At 37.3% G+C, this 19,108-nt stretch overlaps 2 protein-coding genes across 2 annotated transcripts in view; one reads left to right on the top strand and one right to left on the bottom strand.

The window, feature by feature from the left end:
• Positions 1-19,108, bottom strand: part of CAMK2A (calcium/calmodulin dependent protein kinase II alpha) — a gene marked incomplete at its 5' end in the record, with an annotated part of 163,740 nt that overhangs the window by 54,959 nt on the left and 89,673 nt on the right. The gene's annotated exons all lie outside the window — the stretch shown is intronic.
• LOC310636761 (protein Tob1-like) lies at positions 15,589-17,030 on the top strand. The gene is given in 2 exon segments (XM_083356859.1): positions 15,589-16,341; positions 16,343-17,030. Coding segments are annotated over 2 exon segments (999 nt in total). The 5' UTR covers positions 15,589-15,801; the 3' UTR covers positions 16,802-17,030.

Genomic DNA, 19,108 nt, shown 5'->3' with positions numbered 1-19,108 from the left:
AAGAAGAAAAAACTATTTATTGCAGGAAATTTAAAATTGATAGTTTTTAAAAAGAAATTAATTATTATTATAAGAGTTTGCACTAATGAACAGTCCATTCTTTAGGAAGCTGCCAGGCTAGCTCTATAGATGTACAACACCTGAAAAGATAATACGTATTTCAGTTTTGATCTAATTTTGGTATGTTTCAGAATTGCTTCATATTTCTGAATCATTGCAGATTATGCTAGCGGAATATGATTAAAAGCAGCCAAACTAAATTTTGGATTTGATATAAGTTTGTGAGAAATCTAAATATTATTGAAATTTTAATCATAACATTTGCATAACCTTTTGAAAATATCCTGTTCCTATCTGTTCTGTGCTATGGCTAGAAAAGCAAACACAATTCTCCCTTGAGACAGGTTCAGCTTGTGACAACCTAGGCAGACACATCTATGAAGCTTTCTTAATAGCAGAAGTGGCCTGGTTAGCACTTCTTCCTCAAAGATATTTTCTGACCTATCAGTCGTGTGTGTGTTTGTGTGTCTATATCTATCTATATCTGTATCATCTGTATCCGTTTCTACAGTGCTTTTTTTGTAAAAGAAAAAGGTGCCGGAACTCACACATGTCATACAATCCACCTTGCCTACCCTACAAGGTTCCATCCAAAAAAGGTGCCGGAACTCCGTTATGAGCGTTCTATGACAAAAAAAAGCCCTGTGTATCTACCTCTACCTCTATCTCTATCTCTGTCTTTATCTCTGTCTACATCCACATCCACATCTACATCTATATATCTATATCTATCTATACACACACATACATATACATACATACATACATACATACACACACACACACACACACACAATTTTGGGGTGTCCCATCGAAGTATTCCAGTTTATCCTTTAGTTCATGTTTAAGCAAGAGCCATTTCCAAATGGAAGACAAAGCTAATCATTCATCCAGTGCGCTCACACAGGGAGGGTCTTCTCAGGGTGCCGCTGGTAAAAGATTGCCGCCGGATAATACCCAGGGGGAGGGCCTTCTCTGTGGGTGCACCTGCCCTCTGGAACCAGCTGCCAGTGGAGCTCAGGACTGCCCCTGACCTGTGTTCATTTTACCGGGACCTGAAGACCTGGCTCTTTGAGCTTTCCGGCCCAGGCTGAGAATTTTTAACTGGGGTTTTTATTTTCAGGGATAATTTAATCTTTTTAATTGTTTTTTAACTTCTGTATTTTGTATTGGTGTGATTTTAAAATGCCCTGTAAACCGCCCTGAGTCCTCTGGGAAAGGGCGGTATATAAATCTAATAAAATTAAAAAATCAAATTAAATTAAATTAAATTTCTAATAGAAAAGACTAGGAGGATCCCAAAAGCATCCAAAAATGTGGATATGACTCTCTGTGAAGATGACGGCTTAACCTAACTTCTTTAACTTGATATCCTTCAGTTGCATTGTGATTTTTTATTCTCAGAATTCTAGCCAACATATCCAGGTGAGAAGAAGTCAATATATAAAATGAACAAAATACAAATAGAAATCAACATTGTGATTCACCCAAGTCAGGAAATAATGGAAATGTATTTAGGTTATTGTTGATTTTGAAACTATAACTTGTCTATTGCTCATGTTTATTAGTAATTTTAATATGATCCCCAAATGATCACTCCACTATAAAACTAAAAAACAATAACTAGAGTAAAAGAACAAAAACTAGAGTAAAATAACAATAACTAGAGTAAAGCTGATCCCAGTAGTTCCTAATAAATGCAAAGGTTTCAGAATCACCAGATCTCAAAATCTTGGTCTCAAACACATTAAGCTCAGCACTCCTCTGCATTAAAAACTGATTCCCATTACCACTAATGCATTTTTAAAATATTCTTTTAGGATTTGATAATCTAAGCAATTATGTCCTGTCTTTGAAAGTTCTAAATGTTAATAGCAGAAAGTTTTTCTTAAAAATGTTTGGTTTTCCATTTCAGTTCAAAATATTCTTCACACAGATGGGAATTACTAGGATAGAGAGCTATCCTTTTAGATTTTTGATGAAATTGGTTCGGCCCCCATTAGAAATTGAAAGAAAAATGGTTTAGTAACTACAAGACATGTTCTGGAGAAACAAGTAAATCTTCTTGAAGACCACCAGGGCTATGCTATTACAGATTAGCATACTTCATCATGCATGGACACCAGTTTATCTGGAAATGGAAAGTTAAGAATACAAATTGTTATCCATTCAAATTGTGTCTCTGTTACTAGGTAAGCTGCTGTACTTTGCTCTCAGTTATTTTCATGTTTTAAAATGTTAGTAGACTATGTCTTTCAATGAAAAGGACTTTCCTCTTTGCTTGCTTCTCTTCTCAAAGGAGAAGGGCTTCTTTGGAGCAGAAGACAAGGCATAGCAATCCAGAGTGTGGTGCATGTGTGTTAAAAATAAGAAAAACATATCAAAAATAAGAAAAAAAGTCAAGTAAATGATGGGAGAAAATGGCAAGAAGGTGAGGAGGAGGCGGGAGAAAGCAGAACTGCTTAACTCATTTTTTGCATCTGTCTTTACCCAAAAGGTAAAGGTAAGGGACGCGGTGGCTCAGTGGGTTAGGATGCTGAGCTTGTCGATCAGAAGGTCAGCAGTTTGGCGGGTCCAATCTCAAGTGCTGCATAACAGAGTGAGCGCCTGTTACTTATCCCAGCTTCTGCCAACCTAGCAGTTCGAAAGCACATAAAAATGCAAGTAGAAAAATAGGGACCACTGCAGTGGGAAGGTAACAGCATTCCGTGAGCCTTTGGTGTCTAGTCATGCCGGCCACATGACCATGGAGATGTCCTCGGACAAGCGCTGGCTCTTCGGCTTTGAAACGGAGATGAGCACCAGCCCCTAGAGTCGGAAACAATTAGCACTCGTGTGCGGGGGAACCTTTACCTTTACCTTTACCTTACCCAAAAGGGGAAAAAGGGGCTAACTTATTAAAAACCCTACTGTAAAATGCAGATTAGGAATGCAAGTCAAAATAAGCAAGGAAGTGGTAAAAACAACACCTACATCCACTCTAGATTAGTTTTAATCACTGGGACAAGATGGATTATACCCCAAGATTCTAAGGGAACTGAAAGACGTGGGCTCAGAACCACTGAACTATATCTTTCAAAGATCCTGCAGCACTGGGTAACTACTGGAAAAGGACTGATGTGGAAAAAAATGGATCCAGGAAACTACCGATCTATCCACCTGACATCAATACCTGGCAAGACTCTGGAAAAGATAATAAAGCAACAAATCTGCAAACAGCTAGAGGCAAGCAAAGTCATAACCAGAAGCCAACATGGGTTTGTCAAGAACAGATCATGCCAGACAAATCTTATTGCATTCTTTGACAGAGTGACAAAATTAGTGGACTGGCGAAATGCTGCAGATATAATATACTTAGACTTCAGTAAAGCATTTGATAAAGTAGACCACAACCCATTATCTGATAAGATAGAAAAATGTGGGATAAACAGCATCACCACCCGATGGACTCGTAACTGGCTGACCAACTGCACTGAATGTGTAGTCCTTAATGGAACTGCATCTATATGGAGGAACATGTGGAGTGGGGTACCTCAAAATTCTTTCTAAGTCCCAGTCTTTTCAATATCTTCATAAATGGTTTAGATGAGGGGATAGAAAGGGAACTCATCAAATTTGGGTGTCAACCTAGTCTCCAAAGCACCACAAGGCAGAACAAGAAGCAAAGGATGGAAACTAATCAAAGAGAGAACCAGCCTAGAACTAAGGAGAAATTTCCTGACAGAACAATTAATCAGTGGAACAATCTGCCTGTAAGTATTCCAACCCTAGAGATTTTTAAGAAAAGATTGGACAACATTTGTCTGAAATGGTATAAGACTTGCTGTTTGAGCAGGGGGTTAGATTAGAAGACCTCCAAGGTCCCCTGCAATTCTGTGTGTAAACAAAAGTACTAGTACCACTGTTCACTTTTATATAACAACTTTAGCACAATTCAGCATCACATAGATGTTTTCTCTCCTGAAGTCCAATTTGCACATCTGTTCTTTAGTTATTTTGCTTAACGTCTGTCATCTTTATTTAGCTCCTAAGTGTTGTTACTGTATATCCTGACATTGTTTTTATTCCCACTTTCTTATGTATTTGAAATTTTTCTAATATTTTACATCTCGTGTCATATATGTGATTAATTGTTCTTCACAGACTTTTTGGTTTAACGTGTAAAAAGGTAACAAGATTTAAACATGATTTTACAGTTTTCTCTTGCATACTTTTTCGTACAGCATACATGAAAGTCAATTCTTTCATAATGTCCTCACTCCCAACATTTATAATCCAAATCTTTATTTATGTTATGAAAGCTTCCCAAGATCAAACATGACTAGAGTGATTAGTTTATTGTACCAATTTTCACTCATGATCAAGCACAATAAAATTATATGTACTCTTTCAAGTATATATTCAGTATGTAAAGGTTACACTAGCCCATGACCATGATACAGTTTGATTTATTTTGGACATAGTAAAGGTAAAGGTTCCCCCGCACATGCATGCTAGTCGTTTCTGACTCTAGGGCCTGGTGCTCATCTCTGTTTCAAAGCCAAAGAGCCAGCGCTTGTCCAAGGACGTCTCTGTGGTCATGTGGCCAGCATGACCAGATGCCAAAGGCGCACGGAACGCTGTTACCTTCCCATCGTAGTGGTCCCTATTTTTCTACTTGCATTTTTATGTGCTTTCGAACTGCTAGGTTGGCAGAAGCTGGGACAAGTAACAGGCGCTCACTCTGTTACACGGCACTTGGGATTCGACCCGCCAAACTGCCGACCTTCTGATCGACAAGCTCACCTAATAATTTCAATAGAGAGCCACTTGACAACATAGGGATAACCAAACTGGTCTACTTTATAAGTTTCTTCAAGAGCTAATTAATAATATATGTGAGGCACTTTGCACAAACATTTTATAAATACTTAATCGTTATACTGCAGAGAGGAAGAAAATGTTATATAAGGAAAATGTGGCAGTGATTAAAAAATCTCTAGGAGATGAGAAGATAGGATAAATGATAGAAGAAGAAAAACATCACTTTTATGATGCTCTAGTGAAGAAAATTTCCTATGACATGATATGTTTTTGCTTGCAACTTATTTTATTTTTTAGCATGCTTGCCTTTACATTTCTTTCTAAGCTGTGAAAACATCACCTTTGTTAAAATATTGCCATCTTGAACCAGTCTGCACTGAATTTGCTCTGAAATTTATTATAGTATTACAAATTACTATAGGAATTTATGAGTTTTGTTGTGCTTGAATGAATCTTTTTTCTCATTCTCCATCGTACATTTGAAGATTTGAGACATGGCTGTTAATCCTATCTGTTTGCTCCCTAGTTCCATGTGAACATAATGACAGGCAACGTGACGATAGTTACCAGTACAGTTTATGGTAATAATATTTCTGCTTATCCTATCTTTCTCCCTGTGTGTGCTCTTATTTTTCCCTTGTTGGGTTTTCATTTTGGGGGGGTTGGGGATGGGTGGGTACATTAATCCTATGTCTTCTGTTCTCACATATGTTATACCCATAAAGGTGAAACAGCATGAGCACCAGCATTTAATTTGGATCACCATCAGACCAGGAGAGAAGATGAGGTTTTCAGCTATGCAGTCTCATCTAAAAATAACCATTGACCAAGTCAGATCAAATTTTGCCATTACTATTTTTCCAGGAAAAGGGGAAGCAAGGCAAAGCAAGGCAAGGTGGAAGAGGAAGGTCAAGGTGGAAGAGGAAGGTATGGAGTGGATTGGAGTGGAGAGGAGAGGAGATGACATTGTTATTCACTACTTTTGGTTTCAATTCTAGAAAATTACCCATTATATGAAGCTTCAGATGATTAATGTTAGGGTCTATCTAGGCACACCATCTAAAGATGAACAAACTAGATAACATAAAGGCCAAACAGCCAAACACAAGTACCTGACTGAGAAGCAGGTTCATGGCTTGTCCTTCTATATTTCTCCAATATAGACACCTTGGACCTTGAATGGCAGTTCTAGGCACATCTCCTTTAGGAGCTGAGTCATCAAAATGTATGAGAAAGGGAAGCATCTGTTTAAAAGGCACTTTTTAAAAGACTGACCTTAATAAATCTAGGCTGCTTAGCTTAGGGTGAGGTGAGGAACAAGGAATCTTGGGTGTTTATGGCCATCCCACAATGGGATTCATAACTGAAATAACTCCTGTACAACTCAGTCTATACTTTGTTATCATCTATTTGTGAGCTTCTTGAATCCTGAAATAGATGCCTGCCATTGTCTTTATCTCCTGAACCTGGCCCAATAGTATGAAAATAGTCAAAGCAGTGACGGGCCACCTAGAGGTTTCCAAGTACAGCAGGCCTTCAGTCCTTAGACAAATCACACCTACTCATGGGTGCTGCAGGGCTAGGAGATGCACACAGGAGACCCTCAGCATTTGCTTATAGTGGCATGATGAATGAAGAGTGGAGCAACATAAAAAAATGGTCTGAGGGTAAATGCTAAACTAGATTATGAAACTTGCCATGAATACTGTTTTATCCAAATATGGATTGGGATTAGGCCATTTTTGTTGCCCCAAAGTAAGAGCTATTCTAGTGCTCCCCAGCCTGGTGCTCTCCCAATATACAATGTCTCCATGATGGAACTTCAATGCTTTTTCTTCATCTTCAGTCTAAATTATCAGCAATAAATAAGGAAATGGGGGTGGTCATAGAAACAGTTGTAGATAGGCTATAAGCAGTACCTATATAACTTTAGCTTGTTAGCTTGAGAAGAAGCAAATGATTCTGTAACTGGATTTCACACCTGAAAAGATTAATGCTATTCTTCTATTCAAGTAATATTTGTTAATTTAGTTCTTAATTTTCTTAAAATAACTGATCTGCAATAAGAAGGCAACAGTAAGGTGTACTTAATGGGCTTGTACACATACGCTTACAAAATGAATTTGTTATGATGAAGGAAATCTCAAGAAGAGCCATCATAATGATTTATCATTTGAAGGCAACGCACACTGCTTCTTCACACTGTGTCATGCACTATGAGCTTCTGCTTCAGAAAACTAGAAATTGGTCCATTTAATGTCAAATTTTGAAAAGAAATCTGACACTTAGGAGATGAATCAGAAAAGTACAAATGTTATACCTTAAAGATAATTTTAATCATTTATAATTAAAAATACATAGGTACAATAAACCTCACTGAAGAAGAATCCAATTACCTTCTACAAAGAAAAGTCCTGTCTAGTTAATGTATTACAGTTCTTTGGGAATGGAGGAATGACATGGTAGATATTTTCTCTAACTGAGTTCTCAAAGAAAAAAAATAACACTGCAATTATGGCAGACAACTTCATAAAGAAAGAAAATCAATTCTACTTCGCTATGAAACAGGCAAGAAATATAATAAGCATCTGTAAGAAAAGAATTGAAAATAAAATTGGCATCATTATCATGTTTTTATATAATTCTATGCACAATTTTAGAAAATTTTTGCAGAACAGATAGGAAGACATGAAGCCAACAAAGTACTGAAGCAATTCTCTTATCATACATGATTGCAATGAAGATATATCAGCTTAAGATAAAGGCAGTAAAGTCGGTATTATCGAAGTTTATGCTAGCATGGGGGAAAGTATAAGGGTTGTCCCATGAATATTTAAAATAGATAAATAGATAACATTTGACACATAGTTAACTTATAGACAAGCAAAGTTCATCATTTTGAATAGGGAATTAGCTACTAATGGCTTAGTCATAAGAGTGATGTGTTCATTCAGTAGAAGTAGCATTCTTTTAAATAATAGTTGCTGAATAACACAGCAAAATGCTTAAGGTCAAGCATCAAGCATCTGCTATTATGGAAGCAGAATGATGAATATTTTATTGCTTTATGTATTATGTTCTAGTCTGCTTAAACAATCAGTATACCAACAGCCCTTTGAAATGGCTCTGAAAATGGATTTGAGCCACTGCAATTGACAAATACATCAATGTTACATGAGCATATAGGCCACGAGTGTCAAACTCGATCATGTCACATGAGGTAAAATGATGTATCACGGTTTTTTTTCCCTTTGCAAAGCCAGGGTGGGTGTGGCCTGCATATGATGCATCCTGCCCGTAGGCTGCCAGTTTGACACTTCTGATGCAGGCCAATCTGAGTCGCTTCCTTTTTTTTCTTTTTCTTTTTTTCTTTTTGAGCTATCTGAAGTTTATCAGGCTTCTTCAAAAGTAAAACACATTGTCTTAACTAACCAAGAGATTTCCAATTGAAGTTCAATCTATTTTTGTCAAGTGATCTCCCCCAGCAGTTTCCTTTAGATATTAAATAAAATGGGGGGAAACTGAGGACTCTCGTGAAATAATTACCACAGAGTAAAGCGGTGGCTCAGTGGGTTAGGACACTGAGCTTGTTGATCAGAAGGTCGGCAGTTTGGTGGGTCGAATCCCGAGTGCCGCGTAACAGAGTGAGCGCCTGTTACTCATCCCAGCTTCTGCCAGCCTAGCAGTTCGAAAGCACGTGAAAATGCAAGTAGAAAAATAGGGACCACTCCGGTGGGAAGGTAACAGCGTTCCGTGCGCCTTTGGCGTCTAGTCATGCCGGCCACATGACCACGGAGACGTCCTCGGACAAGCGCTGGCTCTTCGGCTTTGAAACGGAGATGAGCACCGGCCCCTAGAGTCGGAAACGACTAGCACACACGTGCGGGGGAACCTTTACCTTTAAAGCTATAATCCTTCAGTGCCACCTTTTCTAGCATGGCTATCAAGTAGCAACTGAAGTAAAGTAAAACAAGGGCCTCTAACTTTCAACTGGAGAGTATATTTAGAATCTATTAACAAGATCGATAATATTGAAAGCTGTTTAGGGGGACAAGACAATCAATAGGATTACACTTCCTTTTTTTGTCTATTAGCAAATGCCATATCACAGGGCAAACTAAACTGATTTCTGCCTGAATGCTGAGTCTGATTTTTCACTGTATTGATGAAGATGTCAACTTCATCAAAAATCTCTGGCGTGTTATGGAATCACTTACTCAAGTGCTTTGCCCCCAAAAGCTATTAGTAACCAATCATTACTTCCAGATTAAAATATATTTCTTCAGGAGCAATCTGGTTTCTATCTCTTCCTCTTTTAATGAGTAATTAAGAATAGCGTGGATCCCTCTGGCCGTTTCCTCCTTACTAATCTAGCAAGCCAAGATAGTCAAAGATTGAGTATAACAAAGATTGAAATTAACAATTGATGACATTTGTCCAATTTGCATCCTCATACTTCAACATTTAGAATATATTCAATAAATCTGGACAAAAAAGGAGTATAAATCCTACTTCTAATATAATTGTATTCACTGTGGGAACCAAGATGCAAATAATTTCAAAATGTTCAGCAAATTTATCACTGCAGCAGTTGATCCAGAATGAGCAGCTCTTAATTTAAAATTTTAATCTGATCCAGCATATAACAATCCATGTAAGTGATTGAATCCATCCACTCTTTTCAACTTCTAAAAGAGCTCTGCTGGACAATATTGTGGAGGCACATGTGAGTGAAAAGTAGTTCTTTCTTTGCCATCCTCTCCCTCAAAGAAGCTCAACAGTCAGCTCTCGGCAATGAACAGCGGAGCTCATCATGAATTTTCCTCCAATTAAGTTCTATATGCATCAATATTCATTTCCTCAAGGGGCTAGACTGGCCCTGCCAAGTGGGAAAAGGGACTTGGGAAATTCTGTCAACTACCTAGTTCAACTCCATGGTCACAGTGCAATTAGAAAGTCCCTAGAACCTTCTGGAAATCTTTTGTCTTCTTTTGCCCTTTAGGATACATAACTCTACTTGACCTCCTATCCTTGCAGTGAGCAAAGGCTTTTGAAAGACTGAATAAAAAATGATCCAACCATGACAACCATATGAATGTTAGAGATTGCAGTTTTGGATCACAGTCATTTTATACAAACAACAAAACAGATTCAGAATGTGTATTGAGCCAATGACATAATGGGACTTGGGATCCATAAAATCCTAAATTGGTCCAGAATGCACAGCCCTTAATTTAGAACTTTAATCTGAACCAGCATACAACCATCCGTGTAAATGCTTCTTACTCATTGCCCTTATTTCTTCTTTGTCCGTATTCTCATTTTATTATTTCATTTTACCATCTCATAGATGAACCAGAATTTCTTCCAACAGATAGCTTTGTTTTTCAGCTATTGTTCTTTGCTTGGCTTTAATATTCCAAGCTTTCATATTTGCAGTTTCTTTCTCTCAAATTCCCAATTTTGTTGTATTTTGCAAATAATAATAATAATAATAATAATAATAATAATAATAATAATAATAATAATAATAATAATAATAAAAGTTGGAAGGGACCTTGGAGGTCATGTAGTCCAACCCCCTGCTCAGGCTGTCCAGTCTCTTCTTAAAAACCTGCAGTGTTGGAGCATTCACCACCTCTGGAGGCCTATTGTTCCACTGGTTAATTGTTCTACCTGTCAGGAAGTTTCTCCTTAGTTCTAGGTTGCTTCTCTCCTTGACTAGTTTCCATCCATTGTTTCTTGTCCTGCTTTCAGGTGCTTTGGAGAATAGCTTGACTCCCTCTTCTTTGTGGCAGCCCCTGAGATATTGGAAGACTGCTATCATGTCACCCTTCACCCTTCTCTTCATTAAACTAGACGAAACAAATTACTTGCAGGGCCTAACCTCTGTTCTGACTGATGATGCCTCTTCTTCCTACAATAGTAAAAGTCAGATCATGTCTACACCAGGATTCTATGCCAATCTGAAAGCAGTTCCAAGGTGCTGCATTCTGCTAACCATCAGTGCCAGAGGTTGAGCTGACTCTCTGGTTCAGTTGCATTGTGAAGTTTCTTTTTCTCTCTGTCTCTCTCTCTCTCTCTTCTTTTCTGACATTCAGGATCTTTGTTTCTCTATTGGATGGGATTTTTGTCTCTTCCATCCCCTTGGTTCCTGTACCTCCACCCTGAAAAGACTATTCCAGCTTGATTGCTTTGCAACTCACCTTTTGTCATACTTGATAAACAAACAGTTGAAATTAAGAAGGATTCTGTCAGGTTTTTTTTCTTTAATTCTATACCAGCAGGCACAAAGCTCTTTTTTTCTGTACTTGACTCCAAGGTTAGGCTCTGGCAATGATATTCATCTGGATCATAACAAATGCCACAACCATGAAGTGGTAGGACTTTGTCCTAGTCCAATAGGCTCTATTGAGGAATCAGTAACTTAGGAAAAACAGAAACTTTTTTCCAAGTTCATTTGTTCAAAAAGTAGAGGACTAAAAGACATTAGAGAAGTGGAGAAACAGGTCTGTTAGTTGAAAAGGTACAAAGATGAGACAAATACCCTAACTATAAAAGAGGACATGTGGCAATCTAGAACTCTATATTACTGATGCATAAACCAGCTTTTTGTCTTAATATGTTAAACAAATAAATCTGCCTAACTCACCCACAAGGAATTCTAGGAATCCACATTGATAACTTTTACAGAATACAGGAAATCTTGCAACTTTGTGTTCCTTAGGATAGCCACGGGTTGGGTTACAAATTTCTCTAAGCCAAGGTTGAGCAACTTGAACTATTGAGGTTACATGTGGTTCCTCTCCTCTTGAATCTTCCAAGCCCAGAAAATCTCTACCAACCACAATGGTTGGACTCATAGGTTGTTCAAAATCAAAACCCAAGAAATCATATAATAGGTTAGTATTATGTGTTTTAAGTAGTTATTTAAAAATTCCTGCTGGACTTTATTTAAGTCAGTATGTAGAACTGAAAGTGGAACAAGAAATATGCAGAATGATGCTTTTCAGTGAAGACAATTAATGATATCATTAGAAATTAATGTTCAATGGCTTCAACTTATCTAGCATTGGACTCATTAAAGATTTGAGTAATACCTATCATTTTCATTAGAAATTAGTGTATTGTATACTAAATGCAAGGATAACTTTTCCAGTCCCATAAAATTGTACTGTACTGTATGGATGCCTTTCTCATATAATAATTCTAAGTAGCTCACTATGATCCATAAAGATAAAAATAAAAATACTCATCCCCTGATGGATCTGCTAAATAAGTTTTAGGGAAAAAATGATTATAAGTTCCAACTTGATTTCAAATGAATCCCATCCTATTCAATTATCCCTTCATAAAGTTTATTAAACTTCATCAATTTGGACAACAATTAACAACAATTAAAGAATGATATACCTCATTTAAAACCAAGGGAATGTAAAAACATATATGAAAGATTATAGGTTTTCATGAAAATCTTTTTCAAAAACTACCTGCAGGATAATTGGGAGTAGGAATTTGATGAATTTCACAGAAACTTTTTGTGGCATAGAATTCATTCTAAATCTGTTTTAGCAAGCCATGAAAAACTGAGTTTGAAAAAAATTAATATCCCACTATATATTCTACTAATATTATATATTTTGTATTTAATTTAAAATTTCATTTAAAAATAAATAATCATATACATTGTAATATTTCTAGATAGTGTTGTAGAGTTGCAAACAAACAATATAAGTCCTTGACTTATTACCACGACTGAGCCCAAAATTTCTGTTGTTAAGTGAGACACTTGTTAAGAGAGCTTTGCCCCCATTTTACAACCTTAAGTGAATCTCTGCAGTTGATAAGTTAATAACCCAGTTATTAAATGAATCTGGCTTCCCCATTGATTTTGCTTGTCAGAAGGTTGCAGAAGGGGATCACATGACCTTGGGAGACAGAAACGGTCATAAATATGAAACAGTTGTCAAGCATCTGAATTTTGATCATATGATCATGACGATGCTGTAAAGGTTGCAACTGTGAAAAACGGTCATAAGTCACTTTTTTCAGTGCTGTTGTAACTTTGAACAGTCACTAAATAAACTGTTGTAAGTTGAGGACTACCTGTATATCATTTTTGGAAGCAATATATAATCAGCCATACCTTCTATCTTCAGAAGTTGTTGAAGATATCAAGAAAATTGTATAGCAATTCCTGACAATGAAGTTTGCCATTAGCTTATCGTGCATGCATATGGATAGAATGTAAGAAATTAATTTAATTCCTTTGGAAGCTACTAGGTTTGTTATTACAAAACACTGGAGAAGGAAAGTACATCTTTTTTGTAACAGAACTATTTTAAAGGGTGGGAAAGTGCATTGGCCAAAAAATTAGCACAACAATGAAGAGCTTTGAAACCTTGTAAAAATAAGAATATGTTTATTCAAATCTAGTCACCATCCCTTAGCTATATTAACAATGTTTTTCCTAAGAGGTTACATTCACCTGAATAAATATTCTATGTAAAAATAATGAGTCAGGATCTTTAAAGCCTCTTAAATGCATTTTAAATGCTTGTACATATACGTGCATATTTCCAATTTCCTTTCTTTTTCCATTGTTATTGCCCTTTAATTTAGTTTAATCTTGCCATTGTTATTGTTATTGCTCTTTAATTTCTTTTTATTTCTGCACTTTATTTTATCTTTTGACATTTCATTTAAATTGAAAAGAAAAAGAATGAAATAAATTGGGCTTGTTTCACATTTGCCATCTTTAATTTATTTTTAATGTATTTATTTGTATCCCACCTTTACTATTTTACAGATAACTCATAATGAACATATTCAACACACTGCCTTCCTATTTCCCCCATAACAACCCCCCTGTGAAGAGAAAAAGTGACTGGCCAAGGTCACCCAGCTGGCTTTCATGGCTAAGGTGAGACTTTCTAACCGGGTGCCTTAATCTGCAGTGATTGTATGTATGTGCTACAATGTAAAAAGCTACACGAACACACAACCTCTCCTATTTATTGCACTCTGAATCAACCAAATACTTTTTTGTACAGTAAGGTTCAAACTCAGTGGAATTGTCCTTTCCTTCATAGAGTGAATGGTGCAATGAGGTAATGTGAATCTCTTAAGTTAATAGTTTCTTAGCCCTTCAGATAACCTCTGCCATGTCATTTATTTCAAGATCTGGAAAGTTTGCTTCACTTTACCTGATAACCTTCCTGTGCCTGTACCTCTGTCTTATACTGACAGCACTACTGTTTATGGCATTAGTAGATGAAGATGGAATTCACACAGTCTGCTCTATCGTGGTTTCATGAACAAGCCACAATTGGCCTAGTTTACATAATATGCTTGTGCTAAAATTAAAGCATATGACAGCTAAGGGTGATGCAGGAAACCAGCCAGTATACCCCCAAAGGCAGAATGCTGCAATTTTTTGTCCTCAGCTTCATATTCACATGGATCTTAGTTTAGAATTCCAGAGTCAATTCTGCCATTGCATTTCTAGCATCACATTCTGGATCCTTCTAGATCAATCAACAGTCAGCCTACTTATGCTGCTGTCATAAAGAATGATACCTTTGAATTTACCAAGCAGCAGTGAGGGGGAAGGAGAATGGCTTTTGGGGTATAAATAGCAATCTGTTAACTATTAGACTATTATGTTAACACAATCCTGCCTGACTCAACAGAGAAATGCTGCCATTTTGTTAGGTACAGACTTAGATCTTTCAGGAGAGCAAAGTAAGAAGCAGGCTCCATGCTTGACTATTTGAACAGCTGGCTAAATCAGAACAACAGAAAAGAACATGGTACACAAGTAAACTGCAAATGAACTACATGCTATAGTTGCAGTGATGAAATTGAAAAGCAGCTGACCCTGGCAGAATGTAGGATGACCTCTCAATTGTATTTGTGCTGCATACACACTTTGAATAACAGAATAACAGAGTTGGAAGGGACCTTGAGGTCTTCTAGCCAACCCCCTGCTTAAGCAGGAAACCCTATACCATTTCAGACAAATTGTTGTCCAGTCTCTTCTTAAAAACTTCCAATATTGGAGCACCCACAATTTTTGGAGGCAAGTGGTTCCACTGATTAATTGTTCTGTCAGGAAATTTCTCCTTAGTTCTAGGTTGCTTCTCATCTTGATATGTTTCCATTCATTACTTCATGCCCTACCTTCTGATGCTTTGGGGAATAGGTTAACCCCCTCTTCTTTGTGGCACCCCCTTAGATATTGGAATACTGCTATCATGTTACCCCTAGTCCTTCTTTTAATTAAATTAGACATACCCAATTCCTGCAACAGTTCTTCATATGCTTTAGCCTCCAGTCCCCTAATCATCTTTGATGCTCTTCTCTGCATTCTTTCTAGTGTTTCAACATAATTTTATATATTATGGCCACCAAAACATGATGCAATATTCCAAGTGTGGTCTTACCAAAGCATTATAAAGTAGTTAAACCATTGCATACTGAATTAGCCCAGTAGCATAGGCTCACAGAGCACACCAATTTATAAACAGTACTGCCAGAATTTGTGTAACCAACCATGTTTATTTGTGTTTGGCTTGCTTGTGGCTCTGGACACAAGAAGGCGTCAAGCAGCTCCTGAACAGGGTGCGTCTTTTCTCGGGTCAGAGGCGAGCAGCACCATCCTCCTTTTCCCTCTCCAAGCATCCTTTTGGGGAATGGGGCTTCACTCCTGAGCCCCCTCCATCCCCTCCGCACCCCTTGGACTCTAGCTGGAATTGTTGCACTACCAGTCACGCCACCTGCTCCGCTCACCCGGGAACAACACTACTCAAGGTGAAGAATAATTATCAACTAAAATCAGCACTTTGAACACAATTTTTGCTTTCCTGTGGTATTTTGAACTTTTTTTTCCTGATCGTTGTGGTTTGAAACAGACTGTAATTTTGTGCTGTAGCAGCTATGCAGCTTGAAATACAAGTAGCACTCAATTTTATTATCTCATATTTGTACAATAAGCTTCCCAGACAACGTGTGAACATTTTTGGTGAAGAACTTGAAAGATTGCTTAAGAAGAAGTATGAAGGGCACTGGTATCCAGATAAGCCATATAAAGGATCAGGGTTTAGATGTAAACGTGTAGGTGAAAAAGTGGATCCAGTCATTGAACAAGCATCCAAAGAGAGTGGTTTGGACATTGATGATGTTCGTGGCAATCTGCCTCTGGATCTTAGTGTTTGGATTGACCCATTTGAGGTTTCATACCAAATTGGTGAAAAGGGACCAGTGAAAGTGCTTTATGTGGATGATTCCAGTGAAAATGGATGTGAACTAGATAAAGAAATCAAGAATAGCTTTAACCCAGAGGCCCAGGTGTTCATGCCAATTAGTGACCCCACATCTTCTATGTCAAGTTCTCCTTCACCTCCCATTGGTCATTCTGCCACTGTGAGCCCAACCTTCATGCCCCGCTCCACTCAGCCTTTAACTTTCACCACCACCAAGTTTTCCTGCCACCAAGTTTGGCTCGACCAAGATGAAGAACAGCAGCCGTACTAACAAGGTCGCCTGCACTTCTCCCACTAATCTTGGTTTGAATGTCAATGATCTGCTGAAACAGAAAGCTCTTTCATCCTCCATGCACTCTCTCTATGGTCTTGGCCTCAATAGCCAGCAGGTTTCACAACAGCAACAACCATCACAACAGCAGCAGAAAACATCTGCCCTTTCTCCTAATGCAAAAGAATTCATTTTCCCTAATGCACAGGGCCAAGGTAGTACAAACAATCTGTTCCCTGGAGACAATCCCCTTAACCTTGGTCCTCTCCAGTACGGTAATGCCTTTGATATGTTTGCAGCCTATGGAGGTCTAAATGAAAAATCTTTTGTGGATGGCTTGAATTTCAGTTTAAATAGCATGCAGTACTCTAACCAGCAATTCCAGCCTGTTATGGCTAACTAAACAAAAATACAAACCATATTGTACAAGTTGAAATGCACATACCCAAGGGTGTTAACTTTTTCACCTCTTGAGTTTTTTCTAAAAAGCTTGTAGTATGAATACATTCAAGCTTGGTTAGATAAGGACAACATGCATCTTTTTTCATTTGCCAACCAAGCACAAAGTTATTTTTTACTGACTGTACATTAAATATATTCAAGATATGGCCTCTTACAGTATTTAAGATATAGCAAGGACAGCTGATTTTTATACATTAAAAAATTGGCACTAATAAATGGGTTTATTGGTCTTTTCTAATTGTATAATTTAATTTAGTACAAAGTTTGTAAAATATCAGAGTATATATTGTTTCTACAACATGGTGTTGCATTTTTATCTCTTTTCTTGCACATAATGGGAAACTACATCTTTCCAACAAAAACTGTTAAGGAAAGTTGTTTTATCCCATTCTTTCTCGTCACCTAAACAAAGGAGGAAATAAAAATAATGCTCCATTTCACAAAAGAAAGAATGAAAGTGTTCAGGGATAAAACAGTTTTATCAATTAAGAGAAAATGCTCAGGAAAAAAATCAGATATAAAGTGACAACAGGCAGGGCTACTGACTCTTTTGTGTACAACACAATAAATGTATCCTTCTAATTAATAAATTAAAAACTCCAGGACTTAATTGCCTTTGAAAATTGACCACCCTAGAGAAACAGCCTCTTATGTGATCATGTGGCTTACTTAACACTAGTTAACATATCTTGGTTTCCGTTCATAAAAAGAAATACACTTTTTATGACTGTAGAGGGGAAAAAATATGGAGAGGAACCAACTGAATTTTCAAGATGCTTCTCTTAGGGGAAGCTAAAGTATCAGCTAGATATATTCAGACATCAGCAATGTTAATTATCTCATCCCCTACAGAAAAGCCATGGCTTTTTATTCTGGGACATCACCCAGAGGAAGCACATTTTGGGGGAGTGAGGAGATTTTAAAAGTTGTAATTTCTCATGTCTTTTGAACTCCTAATTTTTTAAAAAACACACAAAGAAAGAAAGCATACATGTTCTTTTATAAAGTTATAAAGGAAAAAGTTGAAAAGTAACAAAAACATACATATGTTTATTGTACAACTTTATATATGTATGCATGTCTGTGAAGAACACATGCATACATATATAAAGTTGTACAATAAATGTTTCAATAAATGGAAACCACAATTGATTACAGTCATCCACTGTCTTTTCACCTCTTGATACAACCCATCATTGATATTTCATCACAGGATTCCTATGCCACTGATTGCAATATATATTGCACAATATAACTGGTATCGGCTGGGAAAATAAATTTGTTCCTTTCCTATACCCTTCTTACATAAATTGAAGGGCAACAGAGAGATGGTGATTAAAATGAAATGATAGACGTTGGAAGTGATGCACTAAAATTTCTCCAAATTCTGCATCTCTCCAAATTCAAAAGAGAAAGCATCATTGTCATCATCATTGTTATCATTATCATCAGTTTAATGCACGTTTGTATTCTATACTCCCAGGAGAAGTATAGGGTGGTTAGCAAGAAAAGACCAATCAAAAATAATAGTTGTACTATCTTTATTTTATAATGTTAATTTGTAATAGTAACATTGATTTTTGTCACAGATTTATCAGCATCAATCAAGTTCAAGTTTAAAAATAAAGAGGTGAAGATACAGTAAGAAGACAGGTTGTAGACCAGAGGTCCCCAACCTTTTGGGCACCAGGGACCGGTTACATGGAGAGAGGTTTTTGCACAGACTGGAGGGTATATGGTTTTGTGTGCTGCCTGCATCCCGCAGATGGGTGTTTGCTTGTTTGTGCGGACCAGTTGTTGACATGCCGCATGGTTTTGTGTGCTGCCTGCATCCCGCGAATGGGGCTTTGGTTGTTTGTGAGGATCAGTTGCTGACATGCCGCAGCCCGATACTGGTCCATGGACCAGGGTTTGGGGACCCCTGGTATAGACAGTTATATACATGGTAAATTATGCCAGATATTAAATGATAAATATCATTTCTATATATACTCCTTGAATGGTTCTGTTAGAAGTGAGACCTTTCTAGAATCCTATATGAGCAGTCAAGATTTGTTCTGAAGAATTTAATGTTTTTACTTCTGAAGGATATAACAAAATCAAGTTTGTCTTCAGTGTGCTGAGCCACTTTAAACAAACAGCTGGTAAAAATAGGTGACAGCCTTAAAAAGCAGCAACCTGGAAGTACAACACGTATTCAAGAAACCAAAATAGCCTGGCAGAGATCTGAACTTAGTGCCAGATGGAG

Source organism: Vipera ursinii (assembly GCF_947247035.1).
Source record: "Vipera ursinii genome assembly, chromosome: 2".
In the NCBI taxonomy this organism is placed as follows: domain Eukaryota; kingdom Metazoa; phylum Chordata; class Lepidosauria; order Squamata; family Viperidae; genus Vipera; species Vipera ursinii.
Note: the sequence above shows the minus strand (reverse complement) of the source record. Positions and strands in the feature narration are given on the sequence as shown.